The sequence below is a fragment of the Protopterus annectens genome, chromosome 2.part1 (genome assembly GCF_019279795.1).
Source record: "Protopterus annectens isolate FY-2018-M chromosome 2.part1, PAN1.0, whole genome shotgun sequence".
Classification (NCBI taxonomy): Eukaryota; Metazoa; Chordata; order Ceratodontiformes; family Protopteridae; genus Protopterus; species Protopterus annectens.
Window position 1 is genome coordinate 747780185 of NC_056729.1, and position 24071 is coordinate 747804255.

The 24071-nt window shown below is 38.4% G+C and overlaps 1 protein-coding gene across 2 annotated transcripts in view; it reads right to left on the bottom strand.

The window, feature by feature from the left end:
- Positions 1-24071, bottom strand: part of ASAH1 (N-acylsphingosine amidohydrolase 1) — a 977824-nt gene that overhangs the window by 827261 nt on the left and 126492 nt on the right. For both annotated transcript variants that reach the window (XM_044062468.1, XM_044062469.1), the window contains exon 2: positions 22786-22832. In XM_044062468.1, the coding sequence (XP_043918403.1) occupies positions 22786-22832 (47 nt within the window). The remainder of the gene's footprint in view (positions 1-22785; positions 22833-24071) is intronic.

A 24071-nucleotide genomic window follows, 5' to 3' on the forward strand; every position in this document is an offset into this window, starting at 1 on the left:
CATGAAGGAATGCAATTGTTTTAGGACTTTCAGCATCTGTCAAAGAACTGAGCAAAAGCCCTTGTATAAATATTTTTACAGTGAGATACTAAATACTGCCAGCTTCAGCAATGGGGGGTTTTGCCTGGGAACTAGAAGTCAGATAACCCGAAATAATGTCACTCTGCAAGCTATCCCAGCAGTAATATTTTAGATATTATTCGGAGAAGTCGGAGTAAGACAGGGCATTTTGCATTCTGTCTTGGACCTGAGAACAACAATAAGAACCATTCACCACATCTGCCTTGATCTAATTAAGTAACTTGCTAGGGAATAGTACAATTCTCTTAGATACAGTCAGGAATAGAGTAAAGCTTAGTTTAGATTTTGTTTTTCTTTGTGTGAGTCTATATTGCAATGTTATTTTAAATATTTCCTGTAGCTTTGAACTCTATCACTGTGAATATATATTTAGTATTATCTTATTCTTTTATTATTTATTATGAAATATATTTAAGCCTTTCATTGTGGCTGATCTGTGTAGAGATATTTAAGTTTTGAGAGTACTTGCATATTATTTGGTGACACTGTGTAGGCCACTCTTAATAGCCTTGCTCTTGGTCAAACTACCATTTATGTTGGTATTAATATTAGAAAGTAAAATTGAACACCCTTTGTTAACAGCCTTAAGATAGCTGGTAAGGAGTGACTGGTGGCAGTGGTAACTACCTTATAGTCTGGGCAGAAGGGGGGCTAGCTAATAAACCTGAGCCAACATTTCCCAGGTGTGTGTGTGTGTGTGTGTGTGTGTGTGTGTGTGTGTGTGTGTGTGTGTGTGTAAATCAAACCTCAAAGAGTGTGTGTTATCAGCTAACTGGGCAGGGACACGAAGCACTGGCTGGACAGACAGGTTGCTGGAGGTCATGGCTTGGTCACTCAGCTGAGATCTCAACTCTACAGCTGTACCACTGGGGAGTGTTATTGGGGATCTGGAGAAAGGGGGAGAAAACAAACCTGGACTAACTGTGGTCTCTGTCTGCTCTTAAGGGAAACTGCACTTGATGCAGACACCTGGATCTGGAAATACTGTGCGTGTCAGTTATCCTCTCAGTGAACATCTCCCCCACTGCTGCCAGTGGTGAGGATTGAGGCTCTTTGCTTACTGGTTGGCAGAAGTGGGTCTTCACAACCTTACACTTGGCAAAGAACATACATCCACTAGAAAGCTTTCTGGAAACTTCATTCAATCACTTTACGCACTCAAGCAGAGAGATCAGTGGGATCAGTCTCTCCACAGCAAAAGCCAGACCCTGATGTGGAACTACTAGTCACTCCGGCCATTGACATTTCCTTGGCTTGTGCTACCAAACTTGTCAATTAATGGCATGGAACAGACAGCTTGAAATTAGGTGATCTTCAAACTCCAATAACTGTTTTTTTCACACTTAATCTTAAACTTCAGGGAAGAACAAGAAGGGGTTGTAGAAGGCACACAGCAATAACCCATTAATGTGAAATGGACAAAATGCCAAGCACTAACTTCCCCTTTCCCTCCAGCACAGATCAGAAGAGAGATAGAAAATTCAGTCTCCCAAAAGGAAAACAAGTCAACGTTCATAATGTCCCAGTTTTGGAAGATCTGAAACATACATGGCAGCTGAATCTTTACCTGCAGGAAAGGACTGGAGAAGCAGCTCATGGAGTCCACAAAAACATTCCCTTTGCCACAATGAGAACCTGGAAGCACAATGCTTTTCTACACAGCAGGTATGACCTGTGTTCCTTGTTTGCTTAATTACTACACAATGGCCACTTCAGATGTAATGCTTCGGACCACAAGAAAGGTGCCAGAAAAGTTCTTCTTCCTATACCTTCAGGACCAGAAAGAAAGCCTACATCTCCAATTGATCGATGCTGGAGTCCTGTCCAGGAATCACCATATGAAGGAATTTAGAGGAGCTCTTCATCTTACTACTACAGCATCCATTGTAAGCACATGAAAGAGTCTGACTGCAGTAAAGAAGACTCATATTCTGGTTGCTGCGTAGTGTCCACAACTCTATGACCCAATAACATGGAAATGATACCAACAAAAGATCTTGGAGAAGAGTGTGGTTTTGTAGTCAACAACGTCTCGTAACCTACAGCACATACATGCTCAGCCATGCTCAACTTTTGAGCTAACTTGTGTGCCTTCAATCAGGTTGCCAAAACCATTATCTTCTAGGCCCTCTATATGAGAAGGAATAACCAACACTGGCGAGGGTGTACAACTTCACAATAATTCACTAAGATAGGGTGAGGAAGGACTTTTTCCAGTTTAAAAAGTTACCCCCAATGACAGCAGCCAGGGGCCATATCCTCTCTAGGAATGTCACAGGGGCATCTCTGGCAACTGGAAAACCCATCTAATCATCAATGCAAGGAAACACATTTAGTTTCTTCTGCAAGGTATCAGACTAGGACCTTGGTGAATATGGCAGCACTTTGTAAAGAAAGCAGTGCTCACCTACAGCAAATCAAAGGAATCTCTTGGGATAATCTCGGGCACAGATGCCGTGCAGCAGCAAAGGCATGATCCCATGTATGGTTACCATCCAGAACACTGAGATTGCTGAAGTCAAGCATCACCTTTAGGACACAGACAGCCAGGACTTAGCTCAGATATAAGAATTTCCCCAGACAAAGCCCCCTCCATCTACCCATGAGCCACATGGCCTCAGAGCCCAACCTTGAAATCATATAGGCCCATGTAAGGCAGGAGCCCACTACACAACATAACCAATGCTGTATATTTAAAACATTAAAACTGGAGGGGCTCTATGTCTACAATGGGTGTATTTGAATGGAATGATGACTATGGTTGTTGCATTATGATAAGCAAGTTTCATATTTAAGACTGTAGTTCCACTGTTCTCACCTTCAGGACCAAGAACCATCATACCCTACAGGTGGATCGTCAAGAAAGAATGTTCTAAACACTAGAAGCAAAGAATTACCTAGACCTGGACATCATATCCAATTTACATTACCTTGAAAAGTATTCAGTGATGACCACATAGCTGCTGCATAAATCATCCACAGATGTGTTCTTAAAGCCTGACATATCAATGGCTTTCACCAAATGAAATCTAGGCTCAGTTATCAAATCATTAGCTTTAATAATTTATTTAACAGCACACAGAATTAAAGCTCTGAATTAATAAGCTGCTTCCTGTAGCTCACGGTACAGAGTTTGATTCCTTCCACCTTCATCTACGCAGCACAGAGCACATCACATAAACAGGCAGTGCTCCTTTTCACTCCTGAACAGGGATATGTGGGTCCAATAGGCTCACCTGATTAACAAATGTGTAAAATAAAAAAAATACCTTTCTGATCATTTCTGTTCCACCTGCATAAAATCGGAGCTGTGTATGAGCATCCAGATAGTGCAAAAGACATGTACATATGTATTCCCTTACAAAAGAAAATAAATTATCAAATTATACTCTTATTCTAAGTAGCAGATAGGTGGTGTTAACAAGTGGGAGTGGGGTATACATGGAGACTATAAAATTTAGGGGATGAAATTTGATGTGGGCTTATGTGGTATTAGCCTGGCATGGTGCAGGAACAGAGCCAGTTGTTAGTGAGGTGGTCTTTGAGCAGTGTTTTGAATTGGAGTATTTTGGTAGCATTTAGGATGTGTTGAGAGATTGAGTTCCAAAGTTTAGAAATGTAGTGAGAGTACAGGGCGTCACCGGCTTTGTTGTTGCTTTTGGATACTTGGAGTGTTTTGTGTGAGGATCGGAGTTGCCGACTGTTGGCATATGGTTAGAGTAATTGTTGTAGGGCTGGGGTTCTGTTTGGCTATTATATTAGTTGGTGAGTAAAGACAAATTGGGTATGGGTTAGTTGTGGGAATTCTAGCCAATTTATTTGTTGTAGGGCAGAGCAATGGTGGGATCTATATGGGGAGCTAGTGGCAAACTTGGCTATTTTATTGTAGGCTGATTAAAGTTTGGTAAGGTCAGTTTTGTTAAGGTTTGTAAAGATGGGAGAACCATAGAGGACAGCAGATAAAAGAGGGGTCCTGGCAATGCTTAGTCTAGAATGGCTAGTTAGGAAAGGATTAATTTGGTAAAGACAGCCTAGTTTGATGTGTTTTTTAATGGTTTGAGACAGGTGTAGGTCAAATTTTAATTTGCTATCAATTGTGACACCTAGTAATTTAGTATGCGAGCTGGTGTTTATAATTGTGATGCTGGAGGAGTGGATTTGAAAAGTGGCTGAGAGATTGGCTGTTCTGGTGGGGAGAAAGCGCATGAGTTTGGTCTTGTTTGGATTCAGTATGAGGTTTGTATTAGTTAGCCAGGATTCTAATTCTAGAAGGATTGTTGTGTTATAGCCTGCAGTTGTGTTAGAAAGGAGACAGAGCGTATCAGGGTAGAGTGATCTGCATATTGGATGACAGAGGCGAGAGATGTGGATTTACGGAGTTGATCTGTGAAAATGGTAAAAAGTAGGGGGCCTGATATGGAGCCTTGTGGAACTCCTATGTTAACAGGGAGCAAAGATGACAGCTGGTTACATCTCAGTCATTCTTCCCTAGCCTGCTGGCATTTGCTTAGACAGCTGTGGAACCAAGCTAGGGAAGAATGACCGAGATGTAATGCAGCCAGTTCTGACAGCAGTTTTTGGGGTGAAACTGTGTTGAATGCCTTTGATAGATCTAGAAAGATGGATGAGTCATTTATTCTAATTTCTGTGTTCATTTATTGTGTTAGTAAAACTGAGGAGGGAAGTTGTGGTGCTGTGGTGGGGGCAAAAACCATGTTGTGCGTTTGATAGGAGGTTATTGGAGAGAAGGTAGTTTAGAAGCTGGGAGTGAATAAATTTTTCTAGTATTTTGGAGAGTGAAAGAATGGCAATGGGCCTGTAATTAGTAAGCTCTGTAGAGTTGCCACCTTTATGCAGTGGGGTGATATAGGAGACTTTCCAGATTAGTGGGACATGGTTCTCAGAGACAGAGCGGTTGATGAGGATAGAAATGGGGTAGGCTACGACTTTGGAGGCAGCTTTGCGGAATTCTGATGGGAGGTTGTCAGCAACTAGGATGGTGAGCTTGAGCGTACGGAGTAGTTTTTTTATGGTATGGGTTGGGACAGGGTTAAAGGAGAAGGAATTTACACCCTCATTGTTGACTATGGGGATTGTAGTAGTGATGTTTTGATCATAGTCAATAAGTGAGTGAATTGTGTTTATGAAAAAGGAATTTAATTATGTTGCAATGTTATCATTTGATGGGGGTATGATAGGATTGGGAGTGGACGTACTACCAGGTTGCAGGGGTTTGTTTACAGTGGCCCAGAAGTTTTTGGGGTTGTTTTTGTTTCTTTGCTGTGCAGTGATGTAGTAGGCTTTTTTGTTAGCTTTTATCTGGGATTTGGCTTTATTCCCAAGTTGTTTGAAAAGTAGAAGGCTGTCATTGCTTTTGTTAGTTAGCCGGTGTTCCCATGCCTTGTCCCTTTCTTTTAGTAGGTCTTTGGTGTTGTTTCTAAGCCAGGGTGTGTGGTGATGTTTCATTCTAGCTATTCTGCAGGGGGCCAGGCTGTTCAGGATGTTGAGGAAGGTGGTGTTAAAGTGTTGAACAGCGTCCTCTAGTGGTAGTGTTTTGAGGGGGGACTAGTTAATTTGTTGGAAGAGGGAGTTGAAAATGTGGGTATTAATCCAGGATGGATTGTCTGTTGGAGTTTTTGTCTATTCTTGTGGGGTTTTGTATGAGGTGGGAGAAACCATATAAGTTTATGAAACTGGATGGATTATTGAAATTACAGGTGGACCAGTCAGTGTTGAGGTCACCCATAATTATGGTTTCTTGATGGAAGGTTGTGGATAGCCAGTGAAGTAAGTCTTCAACTGTGCTAGTGTTATCTCCTGGAGGGATACAGATAGCCACTACGATTAGTGTTTTGTTCTTGTTGATATTCAGTTTGGTGATGAGTAATTCTGCATTGTTAGATGTAGGAAGTGTGGTGTTGATAGCTTCTAGGGCTAGATTTTGATTAAACATTATTGCTACACCTCCTCCACATTTATTTTGATGATAGAGTCTATATATGTTGAACCCTGGGGGAAGTATTTCATTGTTTTTGACATGTGGCTTAAGCCAAGTTTCAGTCAAAATGGTTATGTCAGGGGAATGCAAGTCAATTAGTGCATGGAGGTCATGGATTTTGTTTAGTATACTTCTTAAATTTATATTAAGGAACAGCAGGGAGTGTTGTTTGGGGTGCAGGGGTATGGTGGAGTTGATTTGAGGTATAAGTGGCAGTTTGTTTATTTGTAGTTTTGGGGCCAGGGTTGGGGTGGATGTCACCACTGAGTTTTAGTTTTGATAATATATGAAATAAAGTTTTTATAAGTTTGCTTAGTTGTTTGTGGTTTCTAAACAGTGGTTCATTTTTGTGTCTGGTTTGATGGTATTTAAGTGGGAGGTAGTCTATTTCTGTATTGTTGTAGAAGTTAGGTGAAATTTGGGAGTTGTAGTGGTGGGTTATGAGCAGTGGAGAGTTGGTGGGGTGGTCATAGTAAATGGGGGTGTAGAAGTTAGTTAAATGATAAAGAAGGGCTAGTGTGAATAGGCTGGCTGTGTGGAGAGAGACGGTAGCAAATAGTGTTTGTTTTGGTGGATATAATGATGTGTGTTTTAGTGAATGTAACACTGTGTGCTTTATTAGTGTGTTGAGGTTAGCCTTTGAAGAATACCAGTGATTACATGGTTGATTCAAATTTGGCTCTCTTGCAAATTATGTAAATAAAGGCTGAATTTCTTCTCATGGACAACCATCAGGAAGAGAGTCTCCATGAAACAAATTTCAATTTGGCAGTAGCAGCTATATGAAATGGGGATTGAGACAGATTTTATAGTTTCACAGGTTGGTACTAGGCTATCGGCCCTAGGGCCTATACAAGCCTAGCCATAACAATTCCCTGGCTATTTCTTCCCACACTATTTACTTCCCTGGACCCCTGTCTAGCTGACATGATCCCCGGGGTGAATTTCCTTTCTCCCATCCAATCATCAAGGTTCCTTTTGAAGAGGGCCAAACAGGCACGCTGCTTGACATGTATGGGCAATCTATTCCAGAGTCTGGGGAGTCTTTGGGTCAGGAACCTATCCCTCCAGCATGTTTTGTTTATTGTGATGACAAGGTTTAGATCCCTGGAACATGTGGCTCTGAGGGATTGGGATTTCTTTAAGGGTAGCATGTCCAACAGCTCTGGGTTTGACATGGCCTTGTATGTTAAGCAGAGATCGCCTCGGAGCAGACGATATGCAACAGAATATAGCTGGAGTTTAAGGCAGTCAGCATAGGGCATCTGCTTTAGGCCTGTGATTCTTTTAGTGAGGTATTTCTGCGGCCTTTCTAATTGTTGCAGATATCTTGAGAGGTACATACCAAATGGGGTGTTGTATTCTATAAATGGGTCTAATGAGGGATGAGTAACAGTGGGACAATGACCTCCTTTTTTCTGGATGAAAAGCCCTTAGTGATGAGGTGTGCCACATAGGATTTTCCCGACTGTTGTGGCAATGTGGTTATTGAAGGCGAGACCACTGTCCACCTGTGTCCCCAAGTCCCTTATCACACTTTCGGTGTTAAGTGTACTGCCACCTATGTGGTAATTCACGGGTATGCTAATTCTAGCACAAGGTTTATTACAAACCTACGGACAAACAATGTCTACATGATTTGCTGATGGAGAAGAAAGGTACCTTTGACAAACGTTTTAGACTTGTTATCTCCTTGATGAAGGTTTGAAATGGGTAAGATATGGACTTTGACAGAAGAGTAGTGCAAGCCAGGGTCAAGTATTCCTGGATAGAAGGAACCAGAGCTGTAAAAAATGAACTAAACTATGAGCCAAGGAACAAATGGAAAAACAAAATCCATTTACTCTTGTAAGTTTTCCTCTTATTGGGTATGTGAGCAGACATAAGCATTTGGATCACCCTGTCCATCAATAGAGATGAGAAAACTAAACAATCAGGCAAAGAGAATAAAAGGTCTGGACAGGGAGAAATAGGTCTTGCAGGAGAAATGAGTCAGAAGTCTTTTGGATGGCCTCAGATAAAAAAAAAAAAGAGGCCACAGCCTAAAAAATGGAGCTTTCAGAATAACTCTGGTCTTGCGCAATTTGTGTTTCTCCAGAAACTTTAGAATAAGGAGGAATGGGATGGGGCAGTGATGTAGGAAATGGGGTTATTTTTACACAGGTGCATATCTGACATGTCCTCCCATGGTGAAATACTGCAAAAGAAGTCACTACATTTGACACTGGCTGAGATTTTTGGAAAGCAAAAAATGTGGAGTAAAAGCCTAGCCCTTACTGGTCTACTGGGATCTCTTAGCTTTATCTTTTTTTTTTGTTTGTTTGTTTTTTTCAACAAGTGTAGAAAAACCAAACAGCATCTCCTAGATTAGCGTTAATTACCCTGGTACTAAATCAGGACTTAATAATGGCACTTGTTAAAAGTTTCATGACATTTGGGGCTTTTGTGTATTACCTTCCCTCTGTGAAGAAAGCTGCTCCTCATGCTAATGCTAAAGCAGGACCTAAAAAGAAGCACCTATTAAAGGTTCTATGCCATTTGGGACTTTGCACATTTTTCTCTCTGTGAAGAACACTGCCATGGCATTTCCTACTCTCCCGCTCCTTATTTCAGTGCTAACACTGGACTGAGAAAGTGGCACTCATTAAAGGTTTAATGCTATTTGGGATTTTAGTGTGTTCTCTCTCTATGAAGAGTACCATAACTGCACCCGCTACATTATTGCTTCCTACCCTGGTGCTAACGTAGGATTGAGAGCATGGCACCTGTTAAAATGTTCCATGTTATTTGGGACTTTGGTGGAATCTCTGCAGAGTTTGTTTCCTTTATTCTACCCTTTCAGTCATCAACTGTCAATGTTTAAACAATTCTCAGTGTTCATACCTGCTCAGTGTCACTCGCTCTCAATTAGTTTTCATTAACCCCGTGCAAGTTCTATCAAATCACAGTTATGGAAATAAATACTTCCCTGTCCTTGGAAATCTAAATATCATCTTCCTATGGAACAATAGACCTGCAGTTTCCTTTCTCACCTCAATGTAGGTCACTGAAGTAGAGAACCAACACAGCCAAATATAGTTATCACTAATCTAATCACTAACCACCAACTAACCATCACAGACACAATCCGTAGTATCCATCCTCCTAAAATAAGTGTCCATTGGGTCATACCCTTCTATACAGTCATTAAAGACAACGCTACCCACATCCTTTTCCCTTTTCTAAACAATACTGCTATCAAAGAAAATGCATGAAATACCAGTAAATATATAAATTGGCCATCGCTTCATAGCATCATTGTCAGTGAGGGCGCATCCTTTCTAACTACCATCCTCTCAGCATTCAAAATCAATTCTACCCACTCACAGAAGAAGTACACAAAAGTGACATAGCTATCATGGATGACACCAGATACTAAACACCTTGACATTGTCCGCCTGAAGAAAAAAAAAAAAAAACCCCAGAAGCAAACTGGCCTTCTCTCAATTTATTTTCTCCAAATCTTTTTGGTTTCTTATAGCATGGCAGGAAAGGACCCCATTTCTAAGTCAGGATATAATTAAAGTTCATGAAATTAATATTGATTTAATCTTTGCTCATGCTGCAAAGGACAGTTTTGGCTAAGTGCCAAGAAATTACTCCTCATGCAATTCATATGGAGATGAATGCACTGGTAGCATACTATATACAAATGTAGATTCTTTGTTACACCCTCTGCTCCTGATACTATTGGAACTGTCTGAGTATCTTACTTCTGCATTGCTCTCATTACTGCCTGAAAATCTGAATATATTTTATGACCGTCTCTCTCTGTACATGACACACTAATTGCTAGGTGAAGAAATTTCAATGACCAATGCTACTTTTGTATTTTTTTTTCATGAACTACTACATCCGGTTTCCTTGCATCTCTATATTTTTTTTTTTGAAATGTTGGTAATGGGTGATCCCATGTGATATACACTTCATCATTATCGATTTTTTGTGGTTCATGTTTCCAATGCTTCTCAGCTACATCTACGTTGTAGTTATTCCACAAATGCAACAGTCTTGCTATATTACTGTGCCTTTCAGTGATCAGGCCCTCAGTCATGAATATATCAAACCCAGCAACAAGGTGTGGGACTGTTTCCAATTTGTTTTTAAAGAACTTAAAATGTGTCTGCTTCTCCTACATGTTCAATGGACTTTGTAAACAAGTCCACTATCCTGGGCTTTTTCATCCTTTGGTTTCAACTCACCTCTCCTTAACCATTTTATATATATATATATATATATATATATATATATATATATATAGCTATTCCAGCAGATCTGTACATTTGCCAATATATACTTATATATATATATATATATATATATATATATATATATATTCCACATTTTTTCCTTCTCATCAAATCTTTTTCCTTATTTTTTTTGGCACATTCAGTTGCTGTCTGATTTTTGACTACTTTTGGTTTGATTTTATTTTCACTTGACATCGTAATGCTTCTGCTAAACTAAGCAGAGAGCTCATCTTAGAATTCCTCTCTTCATATTTTAAAAAACCTTTTACCATATTTGGATCTGATGCGGTTGGCAGATGTGTACGCAGTCCCACAATTGCAGATCTACACATGTAATCAATTTCAATGAGACCCATACCTCCCTCAGAGCGTGGAATATATAAATCTTGGTATACACTGATTTTCATACATCATTTGATAAGCATGAAACATTTTTCTTGTTTTTCTCTCCAACTGATCCAATAACGTTTGGGTCCAGTCAATCACACCAAAACTGTAAGTTTGAACAGGAAGAGCAAATTAGTTTATATGCTAGACCTTATTCCTACAGGGCACATCTGTTTTCAATATTAGTTTTACTCTTCTGAAGTATTCCTTACTGAGTTTTAATCACATTTGTTCACGTTTTTTGCTGATCCTTCATCAATAACCAAATATTTACACAATTCTTCCTGCTTAAGTTCCTTTACATCACATTCCTGTCGCAAATTGATAAAAAAAAAAAAACACAGCAGCAGTGACAGTGAATCACCTTGGAATATCCCCCTTTGAATTTTTATCCCTAGGATAAATTATTTCCCATCTGTCAATCTTAATTACAAAGTGGTTTACTATAGTTTCTTGGTCCCTGTCATGTAAGTGACCAAAGTGGGATGCATCTTATACATCTGTAAGCATTCCTTTATCCATGAATGCGGGAAGCTGTCAAATGCTTTTTTTCTATCTATCCATGCCTTACTTAGATTCATCCTCTTTTTACAATTCTCTATTATAGCTTTATTTAGCTACAAATGATCCTTCGTTTCATATGACTTTGTTACCCCTTTGTTCTACTGCCATGACTGAGCTTTCTTCTGACTATAAAAATCTGTCTGCATCCATAGTTTTTAGGAGTGCTTACAGGTTCACTCTTAAGGAGGAGTATCATTTTTCTTGTCTTAACCAGGCTGGCATCAGTTTGGCATATGCACATAAGTAATTCTTACTCAGGGTTAGATCTTTGTGTAAAGATGTTAATACTTTTAACCAAACATTCGGTACTGCATCTTGGCCTGGGGTTTGCCAATTAGGAGCTTTTCATAATTTTGTTTACATTTCTCTGGCCCTTACTTCCTCCCCATAACCTGTACATTTGGAACTTGTTTCTTTAAAAATTTCTATCCTTTTAGCATCTTTGTTACAGGGTCTTCATAAATATTTCTCCAAAATATGGAAATACAGCTGCTCCAAACCACCACACAGACAACTTAAAACACAAATAACGGAAAAATAAGAAAACCACTGCCCATGGTAAAGTAAAGCCACTCACTTTAATGTTTCCACACTATTAAAGCATAAAATAAATTAACATACTTAATTCACGGACTAAGTGCTTTCGCCTGATAAAATATTAAGGCATCATCAGAGTCAGAAAAACATCTTCAAGCTCTATTTAAATAACACCAGATCTTAAAGTAAATTATTACATCATTTCCTGCCATGTCAAATTATGTTAATATGAAGAATAATCTCTCCAATAAATAAATAGTAAAAATGTTAAAAAAGTTAAAAGTTAAAAATAAGATATCTGGAATGCAACTTTAAGGCTGTTGCAAAAATGGTAAAATTAAACAAATCTTTACAAAAGGTAGATACCAAAAAAAACGTTAAACCAGATAAAACAATATCCATCACGTATAAACTTCACATAAAAAAATTCAAACATCTTTTGCTCTCCTTTTTAGAACACACAACAGAGATGTATTGTCATTAATGCCTGGCTTTTCTTTGGCATTTAATCTAAGTTGCCATTCTAACTTTTTGTTTAAAAGTCCGAATTCCAGGTCACTCCCTCTCATTCCTACTTTTGTTTTGACAATCACAAAAAATGTAAATTTTTTTATCCTCATTGCATTCTCTAGTGTGCATGTATAAAGCACTGGTCTCTCTCCTTTTTCTTATATCCCTATTATGTTCCAGAATTCTGTCATGTAACTTCCTGATGTCTTGCTTATGTAGAACGCAGGGCATGACACACATGTAGCAATATATACAACTCTTTTTGTACTGCAGTTGCAGCGTCCAGGACTCGGCAGTGTCCTGTTGTATGTTTCATTAGTCGCATAAGAACTATCATTAATAAACCTATAACTACTGCATGCCCCACATGTACATCTTTTTAAACTTTTTGTCACGTTCAAGTATTTCCTTGATATTTCTGCCCCTGCTGCATACAACTTTAGGTTTTGCACATAATTTGTTTTTCAGTTCAGAGTCAAGCACGCTGTCCCATATCCTACATAAACTTTTTGCCAAATCTGGTGCTAAATGATTGTACTGCAAGACCATAACATCATTCTTAGGTGTTTCTACATTCACCATCATTATAGTACTCATCCCACCTCTTAAAATGGGGCTAAATCTCATAGAAGGATTTTTTATAATTTTTTTTTTTTATTTATTTATTTTTTTTTAACTGTCAGAAGCTTAATGGGATAAGCCCCTTTCTTTGAACCTTCTAATCAAAATATACATCTCATGCAAAAATTCATCATCATTACTGACCAACCTGGAGAGTCTAACCATTTGGCCTTTAATGAGACTCTGTCTTTGATGAAAAGGATGGGAAATATGATACTCTAGGAGTGTGTTTGTATAAGCTATTTTCCTAAAAATGTTGGAAGAGAGTTCTCCACTTAAACCGTTTTTGCTCAAAAAAAAATCTAAGAAATCAATAATTTTGCTGTTGGTCTTGTATGTAAATCTTAAAAAGAAATCAGTCTTATTCAAATAATTTATAAATTCTAACAGCTATTCAGAACCCCCTGTCCAAAGAATAAGGATATCTTCCAAAAATCTATGATAAGATAACATTTTGCTCATGTAAACTGAGGTGCATACCTCCCTTTTCTCCCATTCAGCTAAAACAAGGTTGGCAAAAATCGGGGCACACTTTGCGCCCACAACTACACCTGTTTTTTGCCTGAAGTATTCACCCTCAAAACATAGAAAATTGTTGATGAGCACCATTTCAACCAGGTCTGCCAGTAAGTTAATCCTGGTTTGGTCCAACAACCCACTCCGTCTCAAGCTTCGAGTGAAATAATCCAAGCCTACCTCATGGGGTATACCAGAAAGGAGATTAATTACATCAATTGTGACAAAACACAAAGTTCTTGTCACTAGGTTCTGTTCTCAAATCTAGGCAATGCCAGGAGTCTTTCAAGATATAAGTAAAGGACTTGAGCGCTGCCTTACAGTGATGATCCACAAAGGCTGCTATTGATTCTGTCTTAGAGCCCTTTGCTGCCACAATTGGTCTAAAAAAAAGGGGGGGGGGTCCCTTGGATTTTTATGCATCTTGAGGATCTCAAAAATTATTAGGATGATTGGTGTCTCCACCCCAAGGTACTCAAATTCATCAGGTTTCAATTAGCCTTGATATAGGACATCGAGCAACATCATGTCTATTTTCATATATGCCCTGTTAATCTAATTTATTGTGCCCTTTCATAGGTCTCTTCATTAATTAGAAGCTCATACATTTTGCAAACATAGTCAAATTGCTTCATTAATACTATCCCTCCAATTAGGAGCTTTTCTTAAATTTTGTTTAAATTTCTCTGGCCCTTACTTCCTCCCCATATCCTGTACATTTGAACTTCTGTTTCTTTTAAAATTTCCTATCCTTCATAAACATTTGTCCAAAATATGTCTGCTGCTTCTATTTTTTGGTGGCGTTTCTACTACTCCTGCTTTGTTTTCTAGTTCTCTATAAATATTTTTGAGTCATCAAGGAATTGATTATTTTTTGTCTTTTCCTTTATATTTATCTGCATATCTTCTAAGGTTTTCTGCCTGTGTTTACATCATTAATTTATTTGCAATAGTGTACAATACATCCTGGTCTGTTCTGATACTGTGCATTGCTTTTACCACATCTGTTTTTCTAAGAATTTTTATTGATCTGTTCCCTCTTCTGTATTCTAACACTGATGCTTTCAGTCTTAATTGTATTATAGTTTTCTCTGTTCGATGCTTCCATGATGGCATTTTATTTCTTCCCCTCATTTCCCTTATTTCTGTTTTTGTGGCAAGACTTTAGCCATTATTAGATTTAGCTGCACAGTGATATAGCCTATTTACTTCTGTTATATCTATATGTTGCGTATATACATTATATAATAAAACTCTCACTCTTTCTCCACAACCCTACTCGAGTCCCTCAAGGCGCAATCCTAGGACCCCTACTTTAACATTTTCACAAACAACCTTCACACTGCCTCTCACCCTCGGACCCTCATTCAATATGCAGACGATTCCACCATAATCTGTACTGCTCAATCACTACCAGAACTACTTTCAAAAACTCAACAGTTCTATACTGCAGTCGAATCCTGGCTAAGAAATGCCCAACTCTTTCTTAATCCAAAGACGACAAAACTAGTACTCTTTCATCCCCAAAACACCTCCACTGTCACGGATTATTTCAACATCATTGCATCTGACAACACTGACACTTGAAATAGTGCAGGAAACCAAACTTCTAGGCATTATCATTGACAAACTTTTATTTGACCCCCATATACAGCAAAATATAAAGAAAACTGATCAAAACCTGGAACTCTTGTATAGAAACAAACATTTCTTTACTCCAGCAACCAAAACTACCCTTACAAAAACATTTTTACTTCCCTCCCTTCTTTATGGTGCCCCTATCCTAACTAACTTACAAACACCTACCCTAAGCAAGATGGAACAGTGCTACAACAAAGTTTCAAAGTTTGCCACAAACTCCAAATACCTCACACACCACTGTAAACCACTCCTACAATTAAACTGGCTTGAATTCCCCATCCAACTTGCCTTTCTTCAGCTATTCACCTTGCACAACCTTATTTTCAAGCCTACTGCCTGCCCTGCACTAGCCAATCTAGTCAGACCTTACACACCAAATCAATCCCTACAGTCAGAAGACAAAAATCTCTTAGCCATTTCAAAACCCACAAGAAAACCAGGTCACTCTCTGTGTTCATACTCTATTACTCTGGAATTCACTACCTCTAGCTACCAGGCCTATACCTGGCCTAACCCATTTCAAAGCCTCTTTTTTCTCAAAAATACATGGCTCTGCTCCTGCATAAAGCCTGCCTGATGCTCAGCACTTCCTCTTCTTCCACACTAGCCTCATCCTCCTCTTCTGTCACATTTCAATCCCTCACAGTCTACAAGATCCAACTTCTTCTCCGTTTCTATACCATATCATTAAGCTACTGCTCAGGCTGTATTGCTTCTATTCTTCTTAACTCTCTCACTGTCCATCTGAATCACCAACTTTCTGGCTACTATTGTCCTAACTGAAACCAACATTCTATTTTTCATGTACTATAACAGTCAATGGTACACATTGCACTACCTATGTACTATTTTTTGGAAACTATCTACATCATGTATGGCGAGAGTGACTATTATCATCTATAATGTTTTAACTTTATAGAATTGTCTAGATGTGTAGTAATATATTCCAACATCTTGTAACACAGTTTGTTCTTTCAACTTATTTTTGTGTAGTATTTCTAATGTAATTTGTATTGTATTATACTGTACTGTACTGTATGTGGAGCTTTTCTCCTCGGGCCACTACTAAAAATGGGTTCTGTAGACCCAGTCAGACCATCCCAGTAAACAAATGTCAAATAAATAAATAAATATCAAGCACATTTCTGTTAATAGCCCTCATTACTGTATTCATCTGTTTTATCAAACTTCTAATATTTTGGGTCTTATTTATTTTCTGTAACCTATTTCATTAGGCTCAACAGGTCTATCTATCTCTATTAAAATCAAGCAAATCTTCCCTTGGATCATTTTTTTCTAACAGAGCACATCCTCTTTTCTACCTCCCCTTTGTTTTCTTGCTTTTTGTATTGTGACACACTCCATATTCCATATCCAGATGCCTTTGCCTGTACTTCTGTTTAAATATCTTTGGTGCTTCTTTTTGTACGATTAGTTTTGCTTTCTCATTTGCATAAATATTGCACCATATCAAATCTCTCCTTCACTCCCATGTCCATATTACTTCTTCAGATGTCACCCCTCTACCTGTTTATCCTTAATTTGGGCACTCCTTGTTCCATCATGCTGTGACATTACTTGTACTGGACTTTCTGCACTAAATTCCTTCACTTTGCCGGTATGCCATTACTTCAGTTTCTATTTGTTTAACTTCTACCTTACTTATCTTTTGTTCTACATCCCTCATTTGTGTTCTTATTTTTGCATTGTGAAATTTTCTATATCAGAGTGCCTTTGCCAGTATTTCTCTTCAAATATCTTTGGAGCTGCTTGTTTTGTATCGATTAGTTTGGCTTTCTACTTTCTTTAAATACTGCACCAAATCAGATCTCGCTTTCCTTTGTCCATGTTTCTGCTTTATAACTTTCAAAAAACTCTGGGTTTTGTTCTTTATATTTTCACACTTCTTCAGTTGCTTATTTTTCCAGGCAGTCCAAAAGTTTCTTTGTATATGTAATGTTTTCATGGATCTGCTGCATTAACAAATACATATAATCATTTGATTATGCTTTTGATAGTCTTGACTGTGAGACACAATACTGCATGAGGCCAAAAATGCAACACACTGAAACAATTTACCTATGGCATAAGCAAACTTCAACATCCTTAGAAACCAGAAATTTCTAAATATTAGTAAATCAATTAACAGGTCACCAAGTCACAACTGCTTACCTTTAACTATATTGGCTTTGCTGAAGAATTCTCCCTTGCCCCTTCAGACTAAGAAAAATACCTTGCCTAATCTATTCCACCAGTCCCTTTTTTATTTCAAAAAGATCTCATAAATAACACAGAGATTCTAACTCATCCCTACCAGATCAATGATCTCCTGGCAATGATGGTCTCTTCCTGGTTTCTTAAACAATGTGAGACTGATATCACATCATACATGACACATATTTAAATGTTCTCTCACACAACAAATATTTCCAGTTATTTGAAAAAAATATGGTACTCCCCTACTGCTAGGCCATCTAATACATCAGATTTTCTGTCCATCTCTCTACCATCTCATTAAAGTAAAGTTGCTTGAAAAAACTGTATACAACCAACTTGCTAGTCTCCTTTGCTATTATAACACCACATCATCACATCACCATGGGCTCAAAACACAGAAGTATACAAGAAAGGCTCATTTCTTTTTAAAGACACAATACTTAACAATACTAACAAAAGGACACCTTACAGGTAACCCCGTTTGTACATCTCACCAAAGACTGTCAAGTCAGCCTCAACTTACTCCTTAACTCCTTTGCAGATGATGGTTTCTGTCTTTACACATTAGAACCTTCTAGACTACCTCACAAATTGAACTTCTGCAGTTAAATACAATGGCAACAATTTATCACATCCACAAAGTGTTTCCCAATACTCGATCTTGTCCTCTATTCTAAAGTAAAATAGAATCGAACAAAAGGAGCCAAATGACTATATTCTCTCCAACTTTAGTTTCCAAAGTGTTTGTGTTTTGTTCTATTCTCTTAAGCATATTCATCAGTTCTCTGCTCTTGGACCCCAAATTGTCCAACCTGATTTTATAGGCATATGACTCTGTATTCCACAAATGTACTCAGAACCATAAAGTAATAGAACATGAACTGCAACACATTCTCCATAATCTATATCCCTGGTTGCTTAAAAAGCAACTCATCATGAAAGCTAAAAAGAAAAAGGTCATATTTTTCAGGACTCCAAATAAGGTAAACATACTACCTCTCCCCTACAAAAAAACAACAATCAAATGTATACCCTGCCTTATGCCGCAACATCTCTCAAGTCTTTATATCAGAGGGGAAACAAATGCAACATACAAAAACAAACATTTTATAAATTTAATTATAATATTTGATTATTAAACTATTCCTCCACAAAAAAAAAATCACAAAGACCACCAGATCTTTTACCACAAAATCTACTAATTCATCCTCTGCTCAAGAAAAGAAAGAACACTGTTGTATTGCTCTCCAGTAATATAAATGGGTTCCTAGAAAGTAGTGGGCAGATCTAGTTCTACTCTGCCCTGTCCACAAACCATTCTACAGTGTCAGTATTCCTCCACTAAGCCAAAGATAGGTTGTAAAAAGTTACTCTGTATCACCTTCACTCCTAAGCCAGCAGTGATTCTGAACTGACCAGGCTTGCAAGCTCCATTTCATCTACTGAACATCCACCATCAGTCCTTGGACCTACTTTATAGGAACTCTGCCAAGTGAAATGTAGATCTATACAGAGACAAAATTTAAAATTTACAAAAATGTTGGACCACCTGAAAAAGAAAGGTACCTGTGCCTACTTCAAACACCCACCTATGACTTAAATCTACCTAGTACTTCTCATTCTTTACATTCACTTTTCCTCTAGAATGTACCCACCCCTCATTATACATGAAGTATATTACCCCTTTGAATGATATTTTTCTACTTATATTTCTCTCTTATGCTATTTCATCAAAAAATTCTCTCTCACCTCAAGATATAGCCACCCATACATTTACAAAGGTTAATGCATCTTGAATGGCTACTTCTTCAGCTGCATATATGGACATAGATACCTTTTTCATGTTCTGTGACTGTGGATACTGTTATATATTTGTACAAATGTATATATTGTGCAAATTTTTATATTTTTGATGCGTGCTTCTTTACTTTAGAACCTCTACATCCTTTATGACAATCCTGCCTGTTTATCTTTTTATATAAATATAAGCCTACTTTCTCTTGATTCCTATTGTAACTTCCAGGCTATGACTGAAGTTGGTCCTCTCAAGAGCTGCCCATTACCATGTTTAACAAACTAAACAAAATAAAATGAATACCTTCTGGGTAAAACTGCCTACAACTGACACGCAAGGGAACACAACTGCCTCCAGAGAGGAGCAACCAGGGAAATCACCAAGGAGCAGCCCGACAACTGCTTACCAAGGGACCTTTGGTATCCCTGACCATTCTGCCAGAGTTGCCCATCTCTGGGGTGGCAGCCTTTTTGAATGATACAGTAACCTCTAAGACTGCTACAAAAACATTTACAGCCTTGTTGCAGCTGGTTGTGCCTGAACCACATCTGACACAGGTTCTGAGATGTGCTAAAAAAGGTGAGCTGTGGAGGTAAGTAGAACAGAAAAGAGGGTCTTGCACTCTTGCTCGTTTGTCCAGGTTAGCAAAGAGGCATTCATGAAACTGTCTTCTGTATCCTCAGCCACTTCTGTTAGGTGGATCCAAGCATGGCATTTCATAGCTGTGCTGATGCCTGCTGCCCTAGCTGAATTATCCAGTGCACTCATGTTAAGAGGCATGTTTAAATTCAAACTGCGCGATAAAGCAGAAACCTTGGATAATATCTCTTTTTTCAGCTCCCATCTAGCAATCCTTTCAGAGCCTTCGATGCTCCCTTTGACAAGTTTCTCTTGAACCTGAGCCTGTGTACTTTATTGTACTCAAGGAGAAGATGGAGGACTATTGAACTAACTTCCCCAGACAATCAATTACCTATGACTCCTTGAGAAGGGGACAGGCAGTTGGACCTTGTGGTGTAAAAGCCTTCTTAAGTGTTGAAGCAACCACAATGGAATCAACCTCATGTCTATAAGTGAGAGCTTCCCAGCCTTTAGGAGTCCTAAGGAACCTACCCAGCCTCTTTGGTACAGGATCCACTACATCTATGTTCTTCCTGATGAGTATATCACAAACAGAATCATCCTATCAGGTGTCAGAACCACCCAGGAAGAAGGGCTGGGTGGCTGGAAAGCCTCCTCCATTATAAGCTCCGATTAAAAGGCACTATGGCCTGTCCCACATTCATCAGAATAATTTCTAGACTTCTCCAGATCTGGGGTCATCTGAGGTGTTGGTGAGAATGACTCATTATCCTTCTCAAAGTTAGGAGTGAGACATCTGGAAATGAGTCTAAGTGCCTTCTCTTGCACTTGTCCTTCCTCTGGCTTGCTGGTAAGATAGATTCAGAAGCCCAGGAAGATGCCCTAGGCCCAAATGGGGCAAATAAATGGAGTTAGTCTGTTAATTACGGACTGATGCTTTTGCAGGGGAAGTAGGTGGCAGCCAATACTGGCACATGATCCTAAAGATAAGAAGATAAAAATCTATAGTGAAGAGGGCTCAAGCAAAGTAGCATGCATCGTCAGAGTCTCTGCACCAACTACATATCCTGTCAAGCCAACAGGCACAACATCGAGTGGTCAAAGGCCAGGCTGGTTTCTGCTTCAGTGTCTGAGCAGCAACACTAACACAGTAAGGTTATCAATGCCAACTACCTGAAGGTCGAGCCTGGTGATGGACTATCCCAGAGAGAGTTCAGGACCAATTTCACCCCCAAAAGCTTGACCCTTGATGTAGATGTTCCCTGGCAGTGAGGAGCTTGAGACCAAAATACTAAGAGCCGACACCATTGCTGACACTCAAGGGACGAAAGCAGTGGGTTTGAACTTGATACTACTATTAATCTCAAAGTATACATCAGTGTTGACTCTGAACATCAAGGGGTTGACTCTCAGAAGAATGGGAACTGGGATATGAATATAACCTAGTGAGGAAAAAGGAGGAGCAGGAACAGTATAGAAGTAAAGGAGCTCGAGTCACCCCAATGTCAGCACAAGTGGAATAGCCCCAACTTGACTGAAACAGAATGCCTGGACTTGACTGACTTGAAGAGTGTGTCCAAGGAGTTCTGAGCTCTGTTCAGGTCCATCACAAGAAAAGCTTAGGTATAGGGCTAGGAACTAAAGTCTCTTTCAACACAGTAAGTCCTGAAAGGGGTAGAGACCTCCATTTTAGTTGCCTTGAGGGAGCAGGCTAGTGCCAATCCACCAGAAATGGCCATTTAGGGGGCCTGAAAACAGGAACAATGGTGGATGGGGACTCCTTGACTGGCTGAGGGCAGAAATAAACTTTCAAAATTTTCATTTCCAAACAATTCCTGCTGTCTTTGAGGTCAATGGCTTGAATGTGGCACAGACTTAACAGTGAGCCACAAAATGGAATTCCAGATCCACTTCAAACACTTTTAATGGGTCATCCCATGGGGCATTTTCACCCCATATATGCATGGTTTTAACTTTCTAGACTCTTCAGAGGCTTACTTGTCAATGGCACTAATGGACAGCAAGACTGCACCAAAACATGGAACCATTAATAGCAACAAAACTTCCACACACAGCAACAACTGCTGTAACTTATTTAGTACTTCTAAGCCAATATATTGCTTGGAAGACAAACAAAACAGCAATCAGAGAAAAACAGCATCTGAATGGTGATGAGGAGTGAAAACTGTACAATGGCAAAGTTTTAAGAAACTAAAGTGAAACAAATGAACCTGATTGTCTGCACACAGATACATACACGCACACACAATGCATGGATATACCTACCAAGAAGGACCAAATGGTTGCAAGAAACACTATGAATTCTGGATATATGGCAACTAACCTTGAGCCATTCTTGTTAGTTTTGCAACATTTTACAGATGTGAAGAGATTTACCGATGGGGTCCTGTGGCCAAGAGGATTATGGGTAAATGCCTAGGAGATTTTTCTGGTCTTACTCCTGAAGGAGATCACAACAGACCTAAAATCCTAGATAAGAAAATACTTCCCTTTGCAAGTACTCATTTTAAGAATATTCTTCAAATAAACCCTATTCTGAGATTCAGCTTTCAACATTTTGCACATCAATCTCTTTGATCGTCAATTACTTAATGCTATGTTTGCACTATTAGCCTAACAGTCAGCAAATTACATTTTATTTTTGCACAGTGTATACCCAAATACGATACAAATATAAATTTTTAATTCTAGTTTGTTTACACTTTGTTGTTGATCTGGTCATTGCTAGAGGGTCTCCTTCAAGCCATCCAACTTACTATGTTAACAAATGAATAAATATGGTGGCTCATCCACTGAGTATTTCAAAATGGAAGTGAAAATATAAAAGTTTGATGTTTATTTTAATGGATACGGTTATTTTTTTATTCTGCACTGGAGTAAATTTACTTAACTGCTATTTTAAATCTTGCTGTTAAGGCACTTATTTGTTCTTCAGGATGACATAGGATTGTTTTTTTCTAAAGCACTAAAAGGAGAAAGAGATGAACTGCACAGTTATGACACAGAAGTAAGATATCTTTACTTACGTTGGGCCACTAGGAGGATAAGTTCCACTTCTGCACTCTTCTGTATACTGCAAATAAAAAGTGAGAATCAAAATGAAAGTAACATAACACAAACAAAAATGATTAACAGAAAAAAAAACACACACACACACACACACGCACACGTATTTGGGATGCTCCACTTCCAATTTAAGATGCCCCTCTCTCATACCTCTTCAATCTGCAAGCACTGAAAGTCTGGACAAAAGGCTTTTAAAGAAGTAGGCACATCTGGCCAAAAGTCTGAACAGCTAAGTAGCACAAAATCTGCATACTTAGTAGCATAACTCCACCTACTTAAAATGGGATTGTGGGATACCATTATACAGAAATACACATTTAAAAAGTTTAAAAAATAATGATTAATAAATATTCCGATACCATACTCAGCCTAATAATATTCAGGAATGCTCTAAGATTTTTACCTCCAAATGTTTTGCTCTTCATAAAATTTGAGCTTTTTGTGACAAAACATTGAATATGACAACATCTACATAACACAAAACATTTTATAGTTACATATTTTTTAATCTTCAGAAAATATATATATATATATATATATATATATATATATATATATATATATATATATGTATATATATATATATATATATATGTATATATATATATATATATATATATACAAATACAAATCTTCTTGTCCACTGATAACGTTATTTGCATTGATATTTAAAATGTGCCCCAGATTTTAGGCTTTTCTTCTAATTACATTCACCTTTGTGTTTGATTCTTGAGAAGAGACCTTGAGAGGTATGGCTTACACTTAAATGCAGTTAACAATAAACAGCAAAAGCAGCAGACTGGAACACGACCTCACTGTGCAGATTAAAAATATTTAATTCAAATTAAAAACACCCTATAAAAAGAAAGAAAAATGCATATAAAACAAGGTAAGCGCTTTCACATCTACAAACAGATACTTCAGACCATTATGTAACTGCTACACAGAACTAATTTAAACATGCAGTTAAGCTGTATAGCTTATCAGAAATTACCTATACAAACTCCTAGAACCCAAATGAGGCTTTACAGAAGCACACTCATCAAGACCATGGCCTTTATCAGACTACAAGGTAATGATCCAATGCATTTCTACTTGCCTCTTTAAGCTCATTAAAATGTATGACCCGAAAGAAAAAGAAAAAATAATCATACCAGTACTGCTAATATGCTTAGCTAGTGCATTTGTAGTTACATCCCTACGGATCTCACTGACATGTTCATGTATTCTTTCTCTGAGAGAGTGG